The following is a 21,747-nucleotide window of genomic DNA, read 5'->3' as shown; positions in this document are numbered from 1 at the left end:
TGCTGGTGTGTAGTGGCTGTTGCTACTACTACTACTACTACTCCTACTCCTACCACTACTCCTACTAGTACTCCTCCTGCTCCTACTACTACTCCTCTGTTTTTTTTTTGCTTATATACTACTAGTGTGTAGTGGCTGTTGCTGCTGCTGCTACTACTACTACTCCTCCTACCACTCCTCCTCCTCCTACTACTACTCCTTACTACTCCTACTACTCCTCTTACTACTCCTATTACTCCTCCCTGTACTTGCTACTCCTACTACTGCTCTTCTTTTAGTGATGCTCCTACTACTACTACTCCTAAGTGGCTGCTGCTCTTACTCTACTACTACCACTCTACTGCTACACTTACTCTACTCAACTACTTTCTACTTACTACTCCTAAGTGGCTACTTCTAGCTAGTAACTGTTGGCTGTTGTTGCTTTTTTTGCCAAATCTCCCAGGACTCGCCCAGGACTTGTTGTCCTGTCTTTTGCCATCAGCTGCTGCACTTTGTTTGCTAAGCATCTGTTGGTTTTTTGCCAAATCTCCCCTCTCCTCTCCTCTCCTCTCCTTTGTTTTGCCGATGACGAAATTGTCCAAGTCCATACATTATATGGAATATGAGCTGATGATCAAGAACTTGTGAGGAACTTGGCATCATTAGCAACCGCCCCTACATTACCTTCTCCTCTCTTCTCTGTTATGATGCCTTGATGCTCCAAGTTCAAGATCAGATGATGATTGACATGTTTTTGAGGCCTCTACCACTGCTACTACTCTTTTTTTGATATATAATATGTCATTATAGCACCTACTACTACCACTCTACTGCTAAGTGGCTGCTGCTCTTACTCTACTACTACCACTCTACTACTACACTTACTCTACTCTACTACTTTCTACTCACTACTACTACTTGCTACTCCTAAGTGACTGTTGCTCTTACTCTACTACTACCACTCCTTCTCTGTTTTTTTGCTTATATATTGCTGGTGTGTAGTGGCTGTTGCTACTACTACTACTACTCCTACTCCTACCACTACTCCTACTAGTACTCCTCCTGCTCCTACTACTACTCCTCTATTTTTTTTTTGCTTATATACTGCTGGTGTGTAGTGGCTGTTGCTACTACTACTCCTACTCCTACCACTACTCCTACTAGTACTCCTCCTGCTCCTACTACTACTCCTCTCTGTTTTTTTGCTTATATACTGCTGGTGTGTAGTGGCTGTTGTTGCTGCTGCTACTACTACTACTACCTACTCCTACCACTACTACTACTACTACTACTACTCCTACTACTCCAACTCTTACTACTCCTACTACTCCTCTTACTACTCCTATTACTCCTCCCTGTACTTGCTACTCCTACTGCTGCTCTTCTTTCAGTGATGCTCCTACTACTACTACTCCTAAGTGGCTGCTGCTCTTACTCTACTACTACCACTCTACTGCTACACTTACTCTACTCAACTACTTTCTACTTACTACTCCTAAGTGGCTACTTCTAGCTACTAACTAGTTGGCTGCTGTTGCTTTTTTTGCCAAATCTCCCAGGACTCGCCCAGGACTTGTTGTCCTATCTTTTGCCATCAGCTGCTGCACTTTGTTTGCTAAGCAGCTGTTGGTTTTTTTTTGCCAAATCTCCCCTCTCCTCTCCTCTCCTTTGTTTTGCCGATGATGAAATTGTCCAAGTCCATACATTATATGGAATATGAGCTGATGATCAAGAACTTGTGAGGAACTTGGCATCATTAGCAGCCACCCCTACATTACCTTCTCCTCTCTTCTCTGTTATGATGCCTTGATGTTCCAAGTTCAAAATCAGATGATGATTGACATGTTTCTGAGGCCTCTACCACTGCTACTACTCTTTTTTTGATATATTATTGTTTTATAGGACTACTTTGGTTTATAGCCCTTTTTGATTTCTTATACCTTCTCGCGTACCTAAAGCACACTTTCTTGCATCTAGTAGAACAAAGCGCAAAATAATTTCGCGGACACCAGACAGTGCAGCCCGATGCCCCGAGCATGATGAGCACCCAACCAATGAGGAGCAAGCACTAGAGGACCAGCTAACTCAGGAGCAGTTCGATAATGAGTTAGAAAAGGATCTAGAAGTGATGCTTACTCAGGAGCAGTGTGACGAGGAGGAAGGGGGAGCAGAAGGAAGAGCTCGAGAGGCTGCTGAAGGCAAAGAAGAAGAGGATGACTCAGAAGAGGGATATGAAAGTCCCAAGGATCCTTTCCCACGTGAAGCTAGAAGGAGGCCAACGGAGGAAGATTTGGACAAGGATTTTGACCCGAATGAGGAGGTAGGGAAAAAGCCTTAGCTTGTAAATTTTGCTAAAGCTTTGGTTGTGTTACCTCTGCTAACACTTTGACCTAGTCGTATATACAGGTCCCTCCTTGAAACTCGGAAAAGACGACGTCGACGTCCGCGACATCTTGCTAGACAAGACAGAGTAGAACAAAGGAGAGCAGAGGCAACAGCCATAGAGACGGATCACGATGCCTCTGCTCCACAAACTCAAGACGCAACCATGACTACCAAGCCTAAGAGGAAACGAGGGGATAGAAAAGGAAATCTATATCCAGATAAGGCATGCTATGTGATAACGGAGGTCGGGCCAGCAGGGGACATCCTTGAGCCGAAGGAATTAAGAGGAAAATTCTATAATGCGATCGGGGCCCTAGTAAGAGATAAATTGAACCCAGCAATCCCTAACTGGAAAGAGGTACTAGAGAACACAAAGAATGCACTATGGGATAGGTAGCTGAAGGTCAATTTTAGATTTCCAGAGGGTAAGCATGATTTGGTAAAAAAATGCTATCAGGATGATGGGAGAGTCATTCCGACGTTGGAGGTCGGAGTCAACACGAAGTATATACAAAAGGGGTTAACTCCCTTCAACGAGTTTGGCAAAATAACTCCTAGTCAATAGGAGGAGCTCATGGCTCAGAAGACTTCACCGAAGGCATTGGAGCTCAGTGCCCGTAACACCGAGCTGGCGAAGAGGAACAAATACCACCATCATCTAGGCCCCGGTGGCTACTATGCTAAGGAAGAACAGTTTAGGAAGATGGACGAAGAGGCCACAACTGCTGGAAATATATGCGAGGAGTATAGAATCATCCGGTAGTAATCTTAAGTTTGATAAGCCAGAGACCCAAGAGGCGGTGTCAAGGATACTGAAATATGCTGAAGACAAGGAGAAGGGCTCATTCAATCCTTCCAGAGAGACGAGCTTAGCCTTGGCTTGGGAAACAAGGAGCACACAGGCCGCACCAGGGGGCTAGGGAAAAGGACGACCTGGAAGCAAGGATTCGAAGAGGATAGGCACATGTATAAGAAACATGGCCGAGACCAGGAGACTAGTCTTGAGCTCCAAGTGAAGGCTCTAGTTGCGAAGGCGTTGGAGGAGCAAGGACTATCTACAGGAGCCACGGATATTAGAGACGCCGCCGAGAGAACTAGCATTAGTTGGCAGCCCTCCGAAAGTTTCTAGCAGCCAAGGTTCCACTGCAGCCACAACCCCAGTCGATCGCATACGGGAACCAACTAGTTGCACCTTGGTGTGTCTCAGCGGCCGGTAGAACACTGTGATGGAGGTGGCAACGGGTGTGGCACATCCTCCGGGTGGCTTACACCATAATAACAAGATACCTCCGGACTACACTAGGGTCGAGGTGCATATAGTGAAGCCCGAGTTCATGCAGTGGAGGATAGACTACGCAACTTCCGAGGGGCTGGTGTTACTCGGAGACGTTATGGGGCAGTTCATCCTCTGGCATAAACGGGACATTATATTGACTGCTTCTTCGCCGCCTCCCCCTCTCCCAAATTTGGAGCGAGTTGTTGAGGTCGGGGAGATATTTTCACCATCTCATGACCCCCACATTCCTGAGATGCCACGTTCTTCCCCGCCTCCTAGCGAGCATGTGCCTGATGAGATGCCACAACCTTCTCCAGCTCGTACCGAGCAAGTGCATCATGAGATACCACAGTCTTCTCAACAAGCACAGCCGATACATGAACAACGAGTGCCTCCTGAAGAAGCTGTAGCACAAGAAGATGAGGACATGCCTGAATGGGAACTTTGAAAGAAGCATCCAATCACCATAAGGCCAGTTTATGTTCCGATTAAAGACGTCTCGTCGGTGTCCAAGTGGTATTCCCATGACCAGTTCAAGCCTGAGAACTAAGTTAAAAAGTCCCATCATGGGGTTATGAGGAGGCTGTCACTAGCAAACTCCACCAATTGCAAAGCAGTATCCAAATGTTGATGCCATCAAATGGTCAAAGGATTGCCCGAAAACATATGAAAGAGGCAAGCCCTTCCTACCAAACCAGGACATCCAGCACCTACCACTTGGAATGAGAAGGTTCCATGATTGGTACTTGCGTGTTCTCCCAACGAGCATAAATATCATACAAGCATGCTTTCCCATCGGCACATTTGGAAGCCCAGCCAAGAAAATTGTCTTTGACTTCAATGATATGCAAACATGCTTTCACCTAGGAGAAATGGAGATGAATCTAATTCGCACGTGGTGCCTGTAAGTCCTTGTCCTCTTGATATGATATGAATATAATCTTTGAATTTTGTTGTAACTAACCCACGCCGTGATTTGTAGAATGCAAGTGCACATTGTCAAACAAATGCCAAGTGTAAAAGTCGGGTATGTGGACCCTCAAGCTATAGCCCAAACAAATTTCAATTACCCTAAACGGTGGACACTTGATGCCAAAGAGCTAGCTGCTGCAAAGACTCTTCGGGAGAAAGAGCACATCCGTACAGCGAAACTAAGGGAAGAGTCCCTTAAGGTTACGGCATACATTGCCCTGGCTTTCAAAAATCTCCAACAACACTCTACTATATGGCTACCATACAACTTCGAGTAAGCTCAACTCTATACTTAAAGCTTTGTTCGATATATTTTATTCGATGCAAAAGAGCTTATCTAGTTCTATGATTAAATCCATACAGCAACCACTGGATTTGTATAGCCGTCGATGTCGGGAGGAGCATGGCATGGGTCTTTGATTCATTAGATAAAGACCCGGCGATATACAAAGACTTCATATCGATTCTCAAGACGTATACATATCGACAATCCTCATTAGCTTATATGTTTGTATATATACTTGTAACGATCACTTTTGGATACTAACAAGTTGTATTTGCTAAAATAATTCGAACAGGGCATTTAGGTTCTATGTCACTAATCATCATGGAAGGCATGATCCAGCAAGGAAGGAAAAGCTGGCTATAAAAACACTATGTGCGGTAAGTGTAACTTACTTCTTCAGTACTCCATTACAAGGCTGTCAAAAGCATTATTTAACATTTTCATATGTAAAACACACAGTGCCCCAAGCAGAAGCCTGGGAGTGTACATTATGGATACTATATATGTTCTATAATGAGTAACACTGGTGCCTACAGGAGACACTCCTTAAGGGAAAGTTTGAACCTCTTCACCCGTAGTATAAAAACTTCATAAATGGTATGAAATACTAAATCGAAACTTGTTCTCTTGTAGTGGAGAGAAGAGAAAGGAATGAAAAGAGACCCATACAAGGATGACCAACTCTTAGAGCTCGTCGACGACCTTTGCAACTTCATATTGGACCAGATTGTACACGTCAGAGGCGCCTACCATGACCGAGAGTCTGAGTTAGGTACAAATCCTTAGTACCAACACCTTCGTGAGACTGAAAGACTACCTCTAGGACGTTGATAACAATGTGTATGGAATTTATATATTTAATGATGGATTATATATATTCTTGTGAATTGGACTTGTAATTGTAGTTTATAGAAGACTCTTGTGCTTGTAGTCACGGTCGCGGGGCGTTCGGCAACAGCGAACGCTGGTTGCGGGGCGTTCGGCAATGCGAACGCGGTTCGGAACGCTGGTCGCGGGGCGTTCGGCAACGCGAACGCGGTTCGAAATGTTGGCCGCGGGGCGTTCGGCAACACGAACGCGGTTTGAAACGTTGGTCGTGGGACATTCGGCAACGCGATTTTGAATTGTAAATTTGATTTTTTTTTGCGGGAAAACGTACTGTAGGGGCGGTTCTAGATTGAACCGCCCCTACAAATACCTGTTTGTAGGGGCGGCTAGTAATACAAGCCATCCCTATAAATCGATTTATAGGGGCAGGCTGGTAATACGAGCCGCCCCTATAAATCGATTTGTAGGGGCGGCCTGGGAACCGCCCCTACAAATACATGATTTGTAGAGACCCTTGCGTAGGGGCGGCTGGGCAAACCGCCCCTACAAAGGGTTACCAGACGCCCCTAGAAATGCTTTTTGTAGTAGTGGGTGTCCGATGCACCGCTGGGTGCACCGCCGCTTTTTTCTAGAGGCTTACGCATTCGGGGACTCGGTGAAAATGGTCGCAAGACAGGGTGTCCGGAGCACCTCCAGGGCACCGCCCTATTTTTCCCGAGAGTTGCGAAATCTGGACTTCACGTTGTAGGGTCACAGGACAGGCTGTTCGGTGCACCACCATATTTTTCTAGAGAGGGTGGAAAACTGAAATGTCACAGGCTAGGCCACCGCGCGGGCTGTCCGGTGCACCGGACAACTGATAGCCAAGGGCTAGTTCAAACTAGTCCTTGGAATTCAACCGTTGGGGTCACCAGAGAGGGTGTCTGGTGCACCGCTGGATGTCCGGTGTCCACGTAGAAACTTGTTCCAAGGGGTAACGGCTCTATTTCGGGTGTAGGGTTATAAATATCCCTTTGGCCGGCCATGGACACTCTCTTGGACCCCCAAAGTGCTGAGAAAACATATTGTGAGCAAAAGAACACAATCCACTCACTTGCATACTTGATTTGATCATTTGAGTGAGATTGGAGAGCCTCTAGTGCATTGCTTAGTGGTCTAGCGTCTTGTGGCACTAGGAAGGGCGAGTTGGGCCGGTTTCAGTTACTCGAAGGCCATGCGATGTTGTTGGTGGATGCTGAGGGGGAGCCAAAGAGTTGGCAGACGCAGGCGAGAGTCGGAGGGTCAGGTCAAGGAATTCATGCTGATCTAACGGCTGCAACTCTAGATGACGTGACTTAACGTGGAGCAAGATTTGAAGGGAATAAATGTTGAGTGGGTATGAGCTATATAGTATATACAGATTTGTTATCATATGCTTGGGACAAGCGTGCAAAATCACCGAACTTGGCCCAAATTAAACATGCGCTACTTGTGATAAATTTGATATTTTACAGCAAAACCAACTAAACTCACAAAGCAAAGTACAAAATGACACATTTTTAAGGTGCTGGTTCGTCGTTGAAAATAAATCTCACGTTTTTCATACGGTCGACCAAATGTAGGAGCACAGCCCACAAAGAACCATGCTCTTAACGAAACAGAACAAACAAAGAATAATGTCTTGATTAACTCGGTGGTACAAAAGTGTTGCCTGAAATAATCTTAGAATAATTTAGGCACTTGAAATTTAGGAGAATTGTAATAATAATAATAATTAACATCAGCACCTTCACAGTCTTATTCGGTTGATGGGAGGCCTTTGTTCACACCAAACATTCATGGATAGACCTCGATGACTGAATGGGTGCCAGCAATAGGTATAATTTTGTAGTCTTTGAATCCAGCTTCGATGAAAATCTTCTTCCATTCTTGCTCGTCGCGCTCAACCCCATTATTGCCCATCATAACGAACAGATCAAACATAACTTGTGTCTCTAGACGTTTTATGTTTGACTTATCATCATGTCCAAGTCCAAGTACCACGTCCATGACTATTACCTTCCCTCCTGCATCCCGTGGAGATATGGCTTGCATGCAGTTCTTCAATATCTCGACACACTCATCGTCACCCCAGTCATGTAAAACATTCTGGCACAAAGGTAATCATCACAAGAATGAGAAAAGGATGGCCAAAATTTTGAAGTTTGACTCTGACATTGATCCCAAAATTAAATACAAATACCACGAAGAATGGAGTACGTGAGCAGTGACGATCGTCTGACGTATCGGATATGTACCTTGAGGAAAACAGCGGTTGCCGGCGGAATACTCTGAAACATATCGCCAGCGACGAGCTGCACATTGCTATCGGATGGAGCACCAGCGACGACGTGCGGGAGGTCAAGCACGCTGCACTTGACATGCGGGAAGGCAGCGGCGATGGCGGTGGCGGCGCCACCATGCCCACCGCCAACGTCGACCAATGAGTCGATCCCACGAAACACCGCCTCGCCGCACTCCCTGAGCATATCTGGCACCAGGAAGCGGCTCTGGGCAGCAAGGCCTTCGTTCAGTATGGCGTTCGCGTCCGCACCTTCTTCCCAGACCGTTGCGGCTTGTTGGCCGAACTCCAGGGCAAACACGGACGGCTCGTGGTGCTCCTGCCGGAACCACGCGCAGATGTGCTCCCCGACCGGGGAGAAGATGATGGGAAGGAGCACCAGTCTCATATAGGGAGCCAAGGTCGCCGAGCTCACCTCGTCGCTGACGAGGAAGCGGGAGGTTGCTGTCAGCCTGTAGACAGCTTCGTCCGACGCGTCGGCGACGGTTGAATCATCGTCACCAGCTGGTGGTTGCTGGACGACGCTGAAGGTGCCCGTGACGGTGAGCACGCGCATGAGGCGGCGTAGGGCGCGAAGCTTGCATGGGTGGAGCTCGGTCTTGGCGAGGATCTCGGGGAGGGTGGCGCCGCCGCCGTGGTGGTGGATCGCGTCGGGGATGCCGAGGCCCAGCGCCGCGGCGAGCGCGATCGATTTGATGTAGCTCAGGGACAGGTGCCAGAACTCGTCGTGAGCTTGGAGCAAGCCCTGGGTGGTGCTCTCCTCCATGAGCGCCATCGTGTGCCCACGTAGTAGTGTGTATACACTGCTGGCTTAGCTAATTCTTTCTCGATCGATTGCTAGCGCTGTGTTGGTGGGGTGGACGGACGAAACCTTGTGTTTATTTATATACAGTGTTATGCTGGCTTAGCTAATAATTTTCTTTCTCGATCGATTGCTAGCGCTGTGTTGGTGGGGTGCACGAACGAAACCTTGTGTTCATTTATACAAAAGTGTTCTGCTTCTGGTGCTCCACGACTGCAAGTGTTTCCATAGCACATGAATCAATGTATATTCAACTCCATGAGCGCCATCGTGTGCGCACGTAGTGTGTATACACTACTGGCTTAGCTAATCCTCTTGCTCGATCGATCTTCCAGCGCTGTGTTGGTGGGTGTACGGACGAAACCACACTATCGGAATCCTCAAATTTGCCGAGTGTTTTTAAGTTTGTCGAGTGTATTCTCTCGGACACTCGACGAACAAGTTCTTTGTCGAATGCCGCGCTAAAAACACTCGGCAAAAAAAAAACACTCGACAAACAGGACGTTTTGCCGAGTGTCAAAACAAAAACACTTGGCAAAGAGGTTGTTTGCCGAGCGTTAAAAAATACACTCGGCAAACAAAAATAAAATCTTTGTTTTCTGAAAAAGAAAGAGAAGAAACAAAAATGAAAAAAAGAACATTTGCCGAGGGCTCAGATCTAAACACTCGTCAAAAAGAAGTAGGAGAAGACAAAAATTAAAAAAAAAACTTTGCCGAGTGCCCCATCTGGGACACTCGGCAAACAACAAAAATATCTATTTAACCTAACCGCGTCCAGCACCCCACCCACCCTCCCGTCCCCACCCCTTCTCTCTCCTCCCGCCCCCAGCGCCCCCTACCCTTCTCGGCGCACGCGCCGCCCCCTTCTCCCTCTCGGCGCTGGCACGGCCGCGCCCTCCCCTCCTCCCTCGCCGGAGCGGCTCGCCCTCCCCTCCTCCCTCGCCGGCATGGCCCGCCCTCCCCTCCTCCCTCGTCGGCGTGGCCTGCCCTCCTCTCCTCCCTCGCCGAAGCGGCCTGCCCTCCCCTCCTCCCTCGCCGGCGTGGCCCGCCCACCCACTCCTGGATCCGGCTGCGCTGCGCCCCTCCCGGCCCTCCCTCTCCAGATCCGACGGTGATGGGTGTGGTGGTGGTGGCAGAGGGAGGAGCGGCGGATCCGGTGGCGTGCTCGTCGGAGTTCGTAGCTCCACAAGGAAGGAACGGGCGACACGCGACACTGGCGAGGACGGGCTTGAGCGAGGCTCGTCGAGGTGGATGGCACGGCGGTGGAGGCTCGACACCGCGGCTTCCTGGTGACGGTGAGCAGAGGTGGCCACGGCGAGGGCGTCGCAGCTCAGCGGCATGGCGGAGTAGGAGCCCGCGATGGTCGCGGATGACGACGTCGCTGTGGCGAGCGGCTCGAGGAGGCGGCTTTGCTGGTGGCGCGGTGGTGGTGCGGTGTGGTGGGGCCCTCCCTTCTTCCCCGGCGTGGTGGCCGCAGCGTGGATGGTGGTGGTGCGGCGTGGTGGGGCCCTCCCTTCTTCCCCGGCGTGCTTTTTTTATTTTTTTGAAAAAAAAAGTTTGCCGAGTGTTTTTGGGCACTCGACAACTTCTTTGCCGAGTGCCAGACAGAAAACGCTCGGCAAACTAGCGTTTGCCATTAACAAGTTTACCGAGTGTCGTTTGCCGAGTGTAACACTCGGCAAACCCTTTGCCGAGTGTTTTTTGGGGCTTCGCCGAGTGCCTCTGGCACTCGGCAAATATCCTGTATCCGGTAGTGCCTTGAGTTTGTTTATATATTTACTACTATCGGGGACCTAATACCGGGGTACCCCGGTGAGGTGGAACTGATAAACCATCGAACATTGACACTCCCGATCAGACGAGAACGTTGCTGCGTCTCTTGTCCAGATCGACGGGAGACTGGTTCCGCCTCGCCCGGCCCCTGAGGGTCAGACTCTGCCTCGCCCGACCACCGAAGGCTAGACACCGCCTCGCCCGGCCCCCGAGGGCTTGACTCCGCCTCGCCTGGCCCCCGAGGGTCAGACTCTGCCTCGCTCGACCCCCGATGGCTAGACTCCGCCTCGCCCGACCCCCGAGGGCTAGGCTCTGCCTCGCCCGACGGCCGAGGGCAGACTCCGCCTCGCCCTACAAGTACACCCTGCTCCATCATCAGGATGAGCATGAGGTACGACATGACACTCGAGTCAAACGTAGCACCAAGGACCATGCCCTATGCCACGGCAGGAAAAGTACCGCTAGGGTACGATGGGATGGGCGCTTTAGACCATTCCGGCATTGCAGACTTTGAATAGTATTGTAGGCGCCGCCTTCAGCCCTCAGACACAGGATCCAACATAGACATACGACAACCACTACGGTCCAGGAAGAGACTCGCGCCCTCTACAATGACGAATGTACTGTCACCACGCTGTGGTCCCAAAATAGCGGCGCCCGCTCCACGACCCCTTAGGGCCCACCAGATCAAAGCACTCGCTTTGGCCTTCCGGATGCCCTCTCCGATCGGAAGTGAAACGACCTGATTTCCACGAAGGGAAATCCACAGAGTCGAAGTGTAATAAGACCGTTGTAGATCATATTACCTCAAATTTCCAGTCGGATACCACATCCATATAACGATAATATCAGAGTACAAATAGTGCAGGAATTACATAATTTATTACATCGCCGCATTGGCAGAATCAAAAGTAGCATTCATTCATAACAGCTTGAAGATTAGATCGCCAAACTCGAGCGTAGGAACGAACCCCTCAACCGTCAAACTCCTCGGAGCTATACTCCTCAGCAGAACCTGTGTGCCAAAATTTATTCAGTACAATTTGTACTGGCCTCTCCCACCCTATGAGCATTGCTTTGTGGAAAATAGATGCAAGCTGGATATAATCAAAAAGGAACCTGTAAAGCTGGGGTTACCTATGTATTAGCATATCAAGTGTATAATAGTAGTTGGTCAAGTTAACACCATTCCCACACACATTCCACTCCATTCCCGTCCAGAGCCAGGTTTCGATCCTAGGATCGATATACCACCATCTTCATATCATCACCATACCATCGCTTAGTCGACAGGCCAACTCCCTCTCGACACTACCTCAAGGCCCGTAGCCCCAGGCCTACGACCGACACTCTCTCACGGGGGAAGAAGAGAAGGACTCATCTCTCTATCTAGTTTAAGCGAAACCTAGGAAAGGTCCATAGCCGACAAGTCGGCTCATGTATCGATCGATCAACCATACACTCTACAGAGGTTTTACATAACCACAAGATCCGCCTTCCTCGCTGACCGTCGTCAACTGAGCTGATACCGGCCGCTTGCTAGCCTAGGATAATGCCACTCTACCATTCAGCCCAGGTACACCCCAAGTCTAGTCTGGGGTGGCTGAAACTGTGAGTCATGAGCTGGGTCCACAAGGTCTCCATGAAGTCTTGGAAGGGTGTGGGGGAAATCCTCCACGCCCCATACCTCCTTACACTGTCCGCTATCAACCTAGCAGTAGTGGCAATATCCTACCAAGTAGTCCTGGTCGTCCCGCACCATATAGGGCAAGTGGTACGAAAGGCTTCCCGGTGAATCTGAGTACTAGTAAGTCCTTAGGGATGACCAAGCCAGAATGTCTCCATCAGGGTTTCCATTTACCGTGCCACCACAGCACCTCCATCCCGGGCTCCTCCCATCACAGGTTCACATCCAGGACCACCTCATATACCATTTACCCACCACAGGATATCCATTTCCAGGGGTGCCCAGGTAGCACCCCATGGCAAGACTTGCCCCTAGGCTCGTCAGTATACTCTAACTTGGTCGACACAACCCTCACCCTCCACACACCGAAGTCACACACGCAGCACTCTCCCCATAGTCCAGATAGCACCAATTTCCACCATGCATTTAATGTAGTATAAGCGTAGTAGAAGTATAAGCAATGTAATATAGTAGTAAGCGTGTGTCTAGCCTAATAGCAGGGTATGCAGGGGTAAGGTTGCAGTCAAGGTAAAGGCCATCAAGTAAGCATACTCCATGCAAGTCCTATCATAGTATGGTTATAACAGTAAAGTAAAGCAATAGCAATTCTATATTAGCCATGCGTAATAGGTGCTACGAGATTGGGTGGGATGTGGCACCTTCAGTGTAGTCATCTCCGTACTCCTCACGGTACTCACGATCCTCGTCCGTCTAGTTCTCCTCCGAGTCTGCATACGTTCGAATTATAGTCGCGTTAGCGACGTTTATAGAATAGCACAAAGAAGCAATGAAAATTCAAAAGAGCCAAATGCACTCAAACATGGGTTCATTGCATAAAGCTCGATTTTAGATGAATTTTAGGTCCTAGTTTCGTATTTTTCTGAGGTCATATGAATTAGTTATGAATTTCCGAAGTTTAATTCATCTCTAAAAATGGAAAAGGCTGAATTAATCCTGGGCTGACACATGTCACACTATGATTGGTCCACGTGGTATGCTGACGTCAGCATGACATCAGCATGACGTCATCCTCTCGGCTCCGAGCTGACAAGTGGGGTCCTGCTGACGTCATCATCGTCATCAATTCCGACTAGGTGGGGCCAGGGTCTCTTGGGTCACTGACTTGTGGGTCCGGTCAAAGTCAACTGTCAAGTCAACGGGTGAGTCAACGGTCAACGGGTCATAGTCACTGACGTGTGGGGCCAGAGTTGCTGACACCATCGTGACGTCAACATGACTGTCACCTCGGCTATGTTGTTACTGACAGGTGGGACCCGCGTGACGTTCTCATGACGTTAGCATGACGTCACTTACTGACATGTGGGTCCAGAGTCTCTATGACGCTGACATGTGGGTCCGGTCAATCGGTCCAACATTGACCGGTCAACGGTCAACACGGACCGGGTCCAAACTGGGCCGGTTGGGCCTAGGATATGGGCTGGGCTTTGACCCACCACGTGGCACGTGCTGGTGCGGCCACATCGTCTTATTGGGCCACTAACGGGCCGTGGTCCACGGGTGCAGGTGAGGCGCGGTTCATGGTGAACCCGCCTATGTTGGTCCATAGACTGCAGAGCCGATCTATGAAGGACTCGGACCACTTACTCCTTCCCAGGGTTCGGCTCACGTGCACGATGTGGTCGTGGTCGGAGCTCGGCGGAGCTACTCGGGACGTGGTCGGCGTGGTCATGGTCGGAGCTCGGCGGAGCTGCTCGGGACGTGGTCGGCGTGGTCATGGTCGAAGCTCAGCGGAGCAACTCGGGACGTGGTCGGCGTGGTCGACAAGGGGAAAATCCCCTCCTCTTCCCCGACGGGGCTCCAGCCGGCGGTGAGGTCACCGGCGAGCTTCTCGGGCGGTACTGGTGCGTGATTAAGGTAGCTAAAAGCGTCGCCAAGCCTCGGCGAGTGCAGTGGTGGGGTCAAGGTGGTGGCTAGGGCTTCCTAGGGCTCTGGCCATGGTGAACGGCGGCGTGGGTTCGTCGGCATGCATGAACAGGGCTACAGTGGTAGCGAGAGCCCAGTTGGAGGAGCGTGTGAGCTCTACGGTGCTTCTACGGCCACAGTGGACATGTTGAAGGAGCTCCTGGTGCTCCCAGTGGCTCTGGCCATGGTGGTGGGGGCAAAGCGGTGGCGATGGCATTCCGACGAGGTGCGGTGCGGCAACGCAGGGCTCCGATGGGCTTCTTCCTCGGCTAAGGTGAGCGTGGTCTGCCTCTCGTCATGGCGGAGCCAGTCGAGGTGTCAACGTCGCCTTTACCACAACGTAGAAGACATGGTGGTCTCACCATGGTTGTGCTCTCGGCCATGGTGAGCGTGCCCGTGCTTGTGCGCTCCTGCTTCGATGTACAACGTTGTGGCTGGGGTCCTCCTTTTGGCTGATGGCAGCGCGCACTGGCGTGTCCTTGGTCTCGGCAAGCGTGGCCATGGTGGTCTCCCTAGCTAACCAGTTGGGCTAGGCCGGAGCTCGAAGCTTCAGCAAGGTCTCGATCATGGCGGTGCACGTTCCATTTGGCTAGGGAGATGGTCTCAGCAGGATGGCTCATCGCAGGGTTCGTGGCGGTAGGATGGCGGTGTGGTGGCGAGGCGAGGCCATGATGAGGCGATGCAGTGCCGTGCCGAGCAGCTACGTCGTTGTAGCTGATCGGGGCGGCGCTCCTGGCTCCTGGCGAGGTCCTCCGCGCAGCGGCTTCCTTCTCCACTTTGCTTCTCCCTCCGCCCTCTCTCTCAGCTTGTCGCTTGTGGGTGCTGTGCCACCAGAGGCGGTGGCGAACGGGCTGAGGGTTAGGGCACATGGACGTTGGCTTTTATAGCCGAGCTCCAAGGGCTCTAATGGCGGACGGCGATCGGGCGGTGGTGATGCGTGCGGCGTATCCGACGGCTCACGTGCGGTAGCGTAAGCGCGGCGCAAGGGGAACAAGGTCATGCGATTTGCGTGACCCTGGGCCCGCGCCTACCACGCTGGTCGACCCTCGGTCGCGTGGGAAGAATGCATGGGCGAGGGGAAGAAGATGCTACTGTGCTGACGCGTGGGGTCCGGTTGGCAACGGGTGCGGCTCAGGGGCGTCATGACGCGGTGAAGCGGTACGGGCTAGCAGGTGGGACCCGGTGGTCGGCGTCTGCGCACGCGCGGGTGGCAAGGCGAAGCTGGGCCGGCTTCGTGGGCCGCGTGCGCGAGTGGGAGGGCAGGCGGGCTAGCTCGTGAGGCTGAGCAGGCCTGGGCTGCTGCTGCTCCCTATTTTTTCCTTTCTTTTTTATTTGTTGCCAATTTGGTTAGGGTTTATCATAAATATTAAGTAGGTTAGTTAAACATCACATAAGGTAAAAGAATCCAAATCACAAGTGGGTTTAAGGATGCATGCATGATTTATTTATTTAGAAATTTAATTACACATGTAGCATAAAACCAAACTAGGCTTATAATTTTTAACCTAGTTGGGTCACATCCAATCCAAAACTAGGGTTTGGCTTCTACATGTGTCACACAACATCACATAGGGTTAAAACAAAAATTTCGTAGCTGGGATTTTTGATGTGTGGATTTTTGGGTTATTACAGGAAGGCCTATCCAAAGCGCTACTTCTAACTCTGACCCTCGCGTCCCTTTGACCGGGGCTCATAGGAACTAGAAGGCGCTTCCTCCAACAAGGGGGACCGACTCTTGACAGATAAGTAGAACACACACACGACACAACAGACACAGCTGAGCAGCGACCAAGCTCTCGGCAACCTTTTCAATCATTCCATCAGAGACTTGGGACTCATCCCTCTCTCGACTATTTTGTACCCCCTACTACGAACCATTTTTGGTACTAATAACACGAGCAGCAGTAGCAAACTGGACGTAGGGACATTCTGCCAAAACTAGTATAATCCTCGTGTCCTTTAGTGCACCATCTGGGCCTAACGCGCATCAATTATAAATTTACTTGCCGGTGTTTGTTCGAAACACCGATAGTTGGCGCACCAGGTAGGGGCCTTTGCGCGTTCCAAATCAAGCCTTGGATGGCTAACCATGCAATCAGCTAGGTCCCGGGCGCACACGTGCATTTCGGTAACTTGGACTTCATTGTCACACTGGGAGGAGAGTTGGCGCTGGCCCACGCGGCCGTCTAGTCTCCCCCATCCACCAACCTTAGCTACCGGAGGCTTGAGGGCTAGCCGGGCATCTTCCTTGGACCACAGCTGTCTAGAGAGGCCCCGCGCCGCATCACCCTCTCTCCAGAACGCTCCACACGACGTGCCTCGACGGCGTTTCCATTCGGTCTCTGCAACACTGCGGCAACCATAAGCCACCTTGTGGCCTAGCGCGTGATCCCGTTTCCTGTGAACAGCGAGTTCATGGGGATGATCGAAAGCGTTACTGAATCCCTCCACGGCCTCCTCGCGGAGGGCCCAGGGTCGAACTCTGGTTCTAACTCCGGTCGGGGGAGCCATCATCCCTCCCAGGAATGCTTCATGGCAGAAACCTCCGAGGGACATGTCGAAAGTGCCTCCGAGGAGGAGGTCACCCCGGCGGGCAACTTTGGCGATGGAGCCAAAGGAGGAGGAGGAGCCCCACCTCACGTAGGGGTGGAGCAGCTGGAAGCCCAAAAACGGGAAATAGACGAAACCGGACAGCAGCTTGTCCAGGAATATAAGAGGATCGATGAGGAGATCAGGCGCCGCGGAGATGGAGGACACGCACGCGCCGTGGCCCACGACGTGAACCAAAGGATCATCGTCGATGATGAAACCCTTCCCCGCTTTGCTCGTGCGAGCCAAAACATCGCTGCCACGATGGCCCTGCTTCATGGCCTTCCAGAGGCCGTGACGCCCGAGGATCGTCGGGTCCACCGCGAGATTCGCACGCTACTTGAGCGTGCGGCAGCACAGTAGGTTCAGAGCTTGATGTCTCGGTGACACGAACCCGACGCTAGCCAGCGAACCCCCTCAGCGTGCCCCGCCAAGGATGCATCAGTACACCAGGCGCCGCAAGGTGACGGGCAGCACATCGCGATCCTGGTGCATCAACGTCTCGGCCACAACCGTGACGCATGTAGCACCCTCGACGCCCGCAGATGCACCCACGATGACCCAAGGGAAGGGGCCCGTCGCGGCTATCATTCTCGACGTGGCGGACGCTACGACAGCGGCGAGGACCGGAGCCCGAGCCTCGGCCTACTAGGCCCTCAGGCCTTCGGCCGTCACATCCTCAATGTCACGTTTCCACTGAGGTATCGGCCACCTACCAACATCCCTAAGTACTCCAGGGAGACAAACCTCGGACTTTGGCTTGAAGACTATCGGCTCGCCAGTCAAGCCGGTGGTGCGGATAATAACGATTTCATTATCCGCAACCTTCCACTGTTCCTTGCCAATTCGGCACGAGCGGGGTTGGAACACCTTCCGTCCGACACCATCCAAGGTTGGATGGACTTAAGGGAGATATTTGTGGGGAACTTCCAGAGCACGTACAAACGTCCTATGAACCCCTAGGACCTCAAGAACTGTCGCTAGAAGGCCGACGAAACCCTCCATGGGTACATCCAGTGCTTCTCCCGACAGTGCAACGAGCTCCCAAACATCACCAATGCTGACGTGATAGGAGCCTTCCTGTCCGAAACAACCTGTGAATCTATGGTGCACAAGCTGGGACGCAAGGGCCCGCAGACCACCAAGGAGCTTCTGGACATTGCCACCAGCCACGCCTCAGGAGAAGAGGCAGTCGGAGCAATCTTCGACTGTTCCAACAGCAAGGCAAGGCGGGACGAGGGTGCCGATGAAGGCACCTCCAACTGTTCTGCCAAAAGGAAAAACAAGAAGCAACGGCGCGAGGACCCACTCGTGGCTGTGGCTGACAGCAAGGGTGGTCGGAAGCCCACAGAGGGCGCTCCAAACCACTTCGAGAAAATGCTCAAGGGGTCATGCCCGAACCACGCCTTCCCCGTAAAGCATCTGCTCAAGGACTGCGGCCTCATGCGCAAGTTCTTGGCTGGGAGCGCCAATAAGGGGGAGCAGGGGAAGGAACCTACCCCCACTGCCGATGACGCTGAGGAGAAGGACGATGGCTTTCCAACGCCGGACGGCTGCCTCATGATCTTCGGAGGCTCTACGGCCTACGACTCCAAACGTCGTTAGAAGGTCACACGTCGCCAAGTCTACACGGCCCAGCCAGCCACACCTCTCTTCCTCTGGTGGTCAGAGGCCGCCATAACCTTTGATCGGACCGACCATCCGAACGCCATCCCACATCTGGGAAGGTATCTACTTGTCGTCGACCCGATCGTTGGCCCAAAGCGCCTCACCAAAGTTCTGATGGACGGAGGCAGCGGCCTCAACATCATGTACGTGAAGATGCTCGACGTGATGGGCGTCGACCAAACGCACCTCCGCCCAGTCTGAGCACCTTTCCACGACGTCATCCCCGGAAAACATGCCACACCACTCGGACAGATCGATCTGCCCCATTACCTTTGGGGATCAGTCCAACTATAGGACTGAGACCCTCACCTTCGATGTGGTAGGGTTCCCCAGAACTTTCCATGCCATCTTGGGATGACCATGCTATGTGAAGTTCATGGCCATCCCCAACTACATGTACCTCAAGCTGAAGATGCCAGGCCCACATGGGGTCATCACCGTCGGCACCTCCTTCCAGCGAGCTTATGAGTGCAAAGTCGAGTGCTGCGGCCACGCCACAGCAATCGTCGCCTCCGGGGAACTCGCTGCCCTCAGGGAGGAGGTCGTCGAAGAAGCACCCGACGCAAAGAGGTCGTCCGGATCGTTCGAGTCGGTAGAGGGCTCTAAAGAGGTCCTCATAGACCCCAGCAGCTCTGAGGGTAAAACGGTACGCATAGGTACCACGCTCTCCTCCAAATAGGAAAGTGCACTCGTCGACTTCTTCCGCGACAACAAAGATATCTTTGCGTGGAAACCCTCGGATATGCCAGGTATCCCGAGGGAGGTCACCGAGCATACCCTAAAAATCCACCCAGGCTCGAAGCCGGTGAAGCAACACATGCGCCGCTTCGACGAGGAAAAGCGCAGGGCCATTGGTGAAGAGATAGCAAAATTACTTGCCGCCGGATTCATCAGGGAAGTTCACCACCCGAAGTGGTTAGCAAATCTCGTTCTTGTACGAAAAAAGAGCGAGAAATGGAGGATGTGTGTCGACTACACTGGTCTCAACAAGGCATGCCCAAACGACCCATTTCCTTTACCATGCATCGACCAAATAGTCGATTCCACCTCAGGGTGCGAAACCCTCTGCTTCCTTGACGCATACTCCGGCTATCACCAAATCGCGATGAAAGAGTCTAACCAACTCGTGACGTCTTTTATCACCCCCTTCGAACCGTACTGCTATGTCTCAATGCGATTCGGTCTGAAGAATGCTGGGGCCACTTACCAGCGCTGTATGCTCAATTGCTTCGGGGACCTCATTGGGCGAACCGTTGAGGTCTACGTCGATGACATCGTGGTTAAGTCCAAGCGGGCTGACCACCTTGTTGCTGATCTTGAGCAAACCTTTGCGAAACTCTGGGCAAATTGCATCAAACTCAATCCTGAGAAATGTGTTTTTGGGGTCCCAAGGGGCATGCTACTCAGCTTCATCATCTCCGAGCACGGCATCGAAGCCAACCCAGAGAAAATCTCAGCCATCATAAGGATGGGTCCGATCTAGAACATAAAGGGGGTTCAACGGGTCACAGGGTGCCTCGCCGCCCTCAGCCAATTCATCTCACGCCTTGGCGAACGAGGACTCCCCCTTTATCGACTCCTGAAGAAAACCGACCGCTTCGAGTGGACAGCTGAGGCCTAGGAGGCACTTGACACGGTCAAGCTGCTTCTAACAAAACCCCTGGTCCTAGTCCCTCCAAGCGATGGAGAATCCCTCTTGCTATACATAGCGGCCACCACGCAATTGGTTAGCGCTTCCTTGGTAGTAGAACGGGAAGAAGAGGGGCACGCCCTCAAGGTCCAGCGCCCGGTGTACTTCATCAGCGAGGTACTATCCAACTCCAAAACCCGCTACTCCCAAATCCAAAAGCTCCTATACGCCGTCCTCATCACCAAAAGAAAGCTACGCCATTACTTCGAGTCACACCTTGTGACAGTAGTAACGTCGTTCCCACTCGGCGAGGTCATTCATAGCTAGGATGCAACAGGAAGAACCGCAAAATGGGCACTCGAGCTAATGGATCAAGGCATCGGGTATACCCCCCGAACGGCGATCAAGTCCTAGGTGCTGGCTGACTTCATCGCAGAGTGGACCAAGGTCCAGATGCCACCGGCGGTCGTCGACTAGGAGTGCTGGATGATGTATTTCGATGGGTCACTGATGAAGAAGGGTGCCGGCGCAGGGCTGGTCTTCGTATCACCCCTTGGGTCTGCATGAGGTATATGGTCTGGCTCTATTTTCCCTCATCAAATAATGTGGTCGAATACGAGGTGCTCGTTAATGGCCTACGCATCACCATCGAGCTGGGCATCCGATGCCTCAACATTCAGGGCGACTCTCAGCTAGTTGTTAACCAAGTCATGAAGGAGTCCAGCTGCCATGACGCCAAGATGGCTGCATACTGCCAAGAAGTCCGATGGCTGGAGGACAAGTTCGACGGCCTCGAACTTAACCACGTCCCGAGGCGCCTTAATGAGGCGACCGATGCACTCGCGAAGGCGGCGTCCGGTCAAGAGCTGGTGCCAATGGGCGTCTTCGCCAGCGACCAACATAAACCCTCGGTGCGCTACGAAGAGTCGGATCGGGCCGAGGATGGTTCATTTGATCCGGCCCCGAGGGTTGACCCACCGACTGTTCCATCTGACCCTGAGGTCATGGAGCTTGAAGAGGATCCAGCCACAGAGCCTGACCCCTTGGACGACTAGAGAATGCCCTACCTCGACTACCTCCTCCACGACACACTATCGACGGATAGGATGGAAGCTCGATGACTCACACGTCGCGCCAAGTCCTTTGTCCTTGTAAAGGGTGAACTCTACCGACAGAGCCACACCGGGATCCTACAGCTCTGCATCCCCGGTGAACAAGGAAGACTTTTGCTTAGCGACATCCACGGTGGGGCCTGTGGTCACCATGCCGCACCAAGGACCTTGGTCGGAAATGCATTCCGACAAGGCTTCTACTGGCCCACTGCAGTGACCGACGCCGAGCAAATCGTACGCACCTACAAAGGGTGTCAGTACTACGCTCGGCAAACTCACCTCCTGACCCAGGCACTCTAGATGATCCCCATCACATGGCCCTTCGCGGTCTAGGGGCTCAACTTGGTTGGGCCACTCAAAAAGGCGCCTCGGGGTTTCACTCACCTGCTTGTCACCATAGACAAGTTTACAAAATGGATCGAAGCTCGACCAATCTCCACGATCAAATCCAAGCAAGCTGTACCGTTCTTCCTCAACATCATCCATCGCTTTGGAGTACCAAACTCCATCATCA

At 51.9% G+C, this 21,747-nt stretch overlaps 1 protein-coding gene across 1 annotated transcript; it reads right to left on the bottom strand.

Annotated features, from left to right (window-relative positions):
* Nucleotides 1-7,357: 7,357 nt before the first annotated feature.
* On the bottom strand, nt 7,358-8,868 carry LOC136475274 (5-pentadecatrienyl resorcinol O-methyltransferase-like). The gene is made up of 2 exons (XM_066472828.1): nt 8,006-8,868; nt 7,358-7,856 (listed from the first exon to the last, which is right to left on the bottom strand). Exons 1-2 carry the CDS (start codon nt 8,822-8,824, stop codon nt 7,545-7,547), a joined length of 1,131 nt encoding a protein of 376 aa, XP_066328925.1. The 5' UTR covers nt 8,825-8,868; the 3' UTR covers nt 7,358-7,544.
* Nucleotides 8,869-21,747: the final 12,879 nt, after the last annotated feature.

This window comes from Miscanthus floridulus, chromosome 8, assembly GCF_019320115.1.
Source record: "Miscanthus floridulus cultivar M001 chromosome 8, ASM1932011v1, whole genome shotgun sequence".
Lineage (NCBI taxonomy): Eukaryota > Viridiplantae > Streptophyta > Magnoliopsida > Poales > Poaceae > Miscanthus > Miscanthus floridulus.
Note: the sequence above shows the minus strand (reverse complement) of the source record. Positions and strands in the feature narration are given on the sequence as shown.